The 1,464-nt window shown below is 53.5% G+C and overlaps 1 protein-coding gene across 1 annotated transcript in view; it reads left to right on the forward strand.

Annotated features, from left to right (window-relative positions):
- Positions 1-1,464, forward strand: part of LOC103607681 (keratin, type II cuticular Hb6-like) — a 6,734-nt gene that overhangs the window by 955 nt on the left and 4,315 nt on the right. Inside the window, exons 2-4 of the mRNA XM_008592157.1 lie at positions 134-279; positions 1,024-1,084; positions 1,331-1,426. Of these exons, the coding sequence (XP_008590379.1) occupies positions 134-279; positions 1,024-1,084; positions 1,331-1,426 (303 nt within the window). The remainder of the gene's footprint in view (positions 1-133; positions 280-1,023; positions 1,085-1,330; positions 1,427-1,464) is intronic.

Consider the following 1,464-nt stretch of genomic DNA (forward strand, 5'->3'; position numbering starts at 1 on the left):
GATACAGTCCATGCAGCTGGGTGAGCAGGCAGGACTGGGGACCAGGGAAGGTCTGAGAAGATTGGAAACAGGCTGTGGTGGGTGGGATGTAGTCTAAACAAGCTTTTGCCTCCCCTGACCCCACCTCCTGCAGGAGATCCGTGTTCTCCAAGCCCACATCTCAGACACCTCGGTCATTGTCAAGATGGACAACAGCCGGGACCTGAACATGGACTGCGTTATCGCCGAGATCAAGGCTCAGTACGATGACATCGCCACCCGCAGTCGTGCCGAAGCTGAGTCNTGAGCTTAGGTTAAGACCATTGAATTAGATGATCAGAAGGACTTCCAATAGCTTGAGTGGCCACACAGGCAGTCTGACAGAGTGTTGCAGGATCTTTTCATTTGTGGAATTTTTGTCCAGATACCTGCCTAGGAGTAGGGCTGTGATTCCCCCATGACGTATTTCTATCCTACTTCAGCCTTCTCTGAGCTGAACCACTCAGCAGCTTTCCCCTCTGCTCTGTGGGATGGAAGCTTCCACAGTCTTCCAGGTCCCTACTCCTGTAGCACCTGGATCAGATGTCAGCCCCAGGGTCGCTCAGGTTTTCTAGGTCCTAGGGCTCTGGGTATTTCACTACCTTGGGTGCTGAGTCCTGAGGGCCCCTTGCTGTATGAAGCCCCATACCTGAGCTGGGATTGACACTCAGGTGAGAGGAGGCTGGGGCTGCAGAGCCCGAGAGGCCATGCTGTTCACTCCCAGCATGGGGTTGGGACAGAGTCCTTATTTGTCTTCTAGCTGACTTCACAGGAGCCTTGGGATAGGACTGGGAGGTCAAAGAAGATTAGCCCTCTTCCCCAACTCAAAGTGGAGAGAGAATCCCAGACACATCCTAAATCCCACCAGAAAGGACTTAGCAGTGAAGCCAGAGGCCCAGTGGGGTTGGGTGTTCCCAATATTTCACCCGTCAGTGATATGAAGTGGCAGGGGGTTCTGCAGATGCCGTCCTTCTATGACCTGCCCTCTTCTCTCTTCTGTCTCAGGTACGAGGAGGAAGTTTCTCTGAGAGCAACAGCTGAGAATGAGTTTGTGGCTCTGAAGAAGGCAAGTAACACGGGGGTGGGAATCACAGACCCATGGAATCTCAGATTGACAGACTCTTCTTGGGGAGATCTGGGGCTCAACCTCAGGGCGGGGTGCAATGGCCTTTCCAAATCAGGAAGAAATATTCTTGGAGAGGTATACCATTGAATGGTGCATCCAGGACTTTGACAAAAGGCGAAAAGAGAGAGGAGTCTGGGGCACAGCCACCAGGGATCCTCTGAGTTTCAACACTGCCCACCTTTCCAGGAGGTGGACTGCGCCTACCTACGCAAGTCTGACCAGGAGGCCAACGTGGAGGCTCTGATCGAGGAGATTGACTTCCTGAGGCGTCTATATGAGGAGGTAAAGGGCTGTGGGCCAGGCAGCAACCTGGAAGCCAG

The sequence above is a fragment of the Galeopterus variegatus genome, unplaced genomic scaffold, assembly GCF_000696425.1.
Source record: "Galeopterus variegatus unplaced genomic scaffold, G_variegatus-3.0.2 Scaffold7624, whole genome shotgun sequence".
NCBI classification, from domain to species: Eukaryota; Metazoa; Chordata; class Mammalia; order Dermoptera; family Cynocephalidae; genus Galeopterus; species Galeopterus variegatus.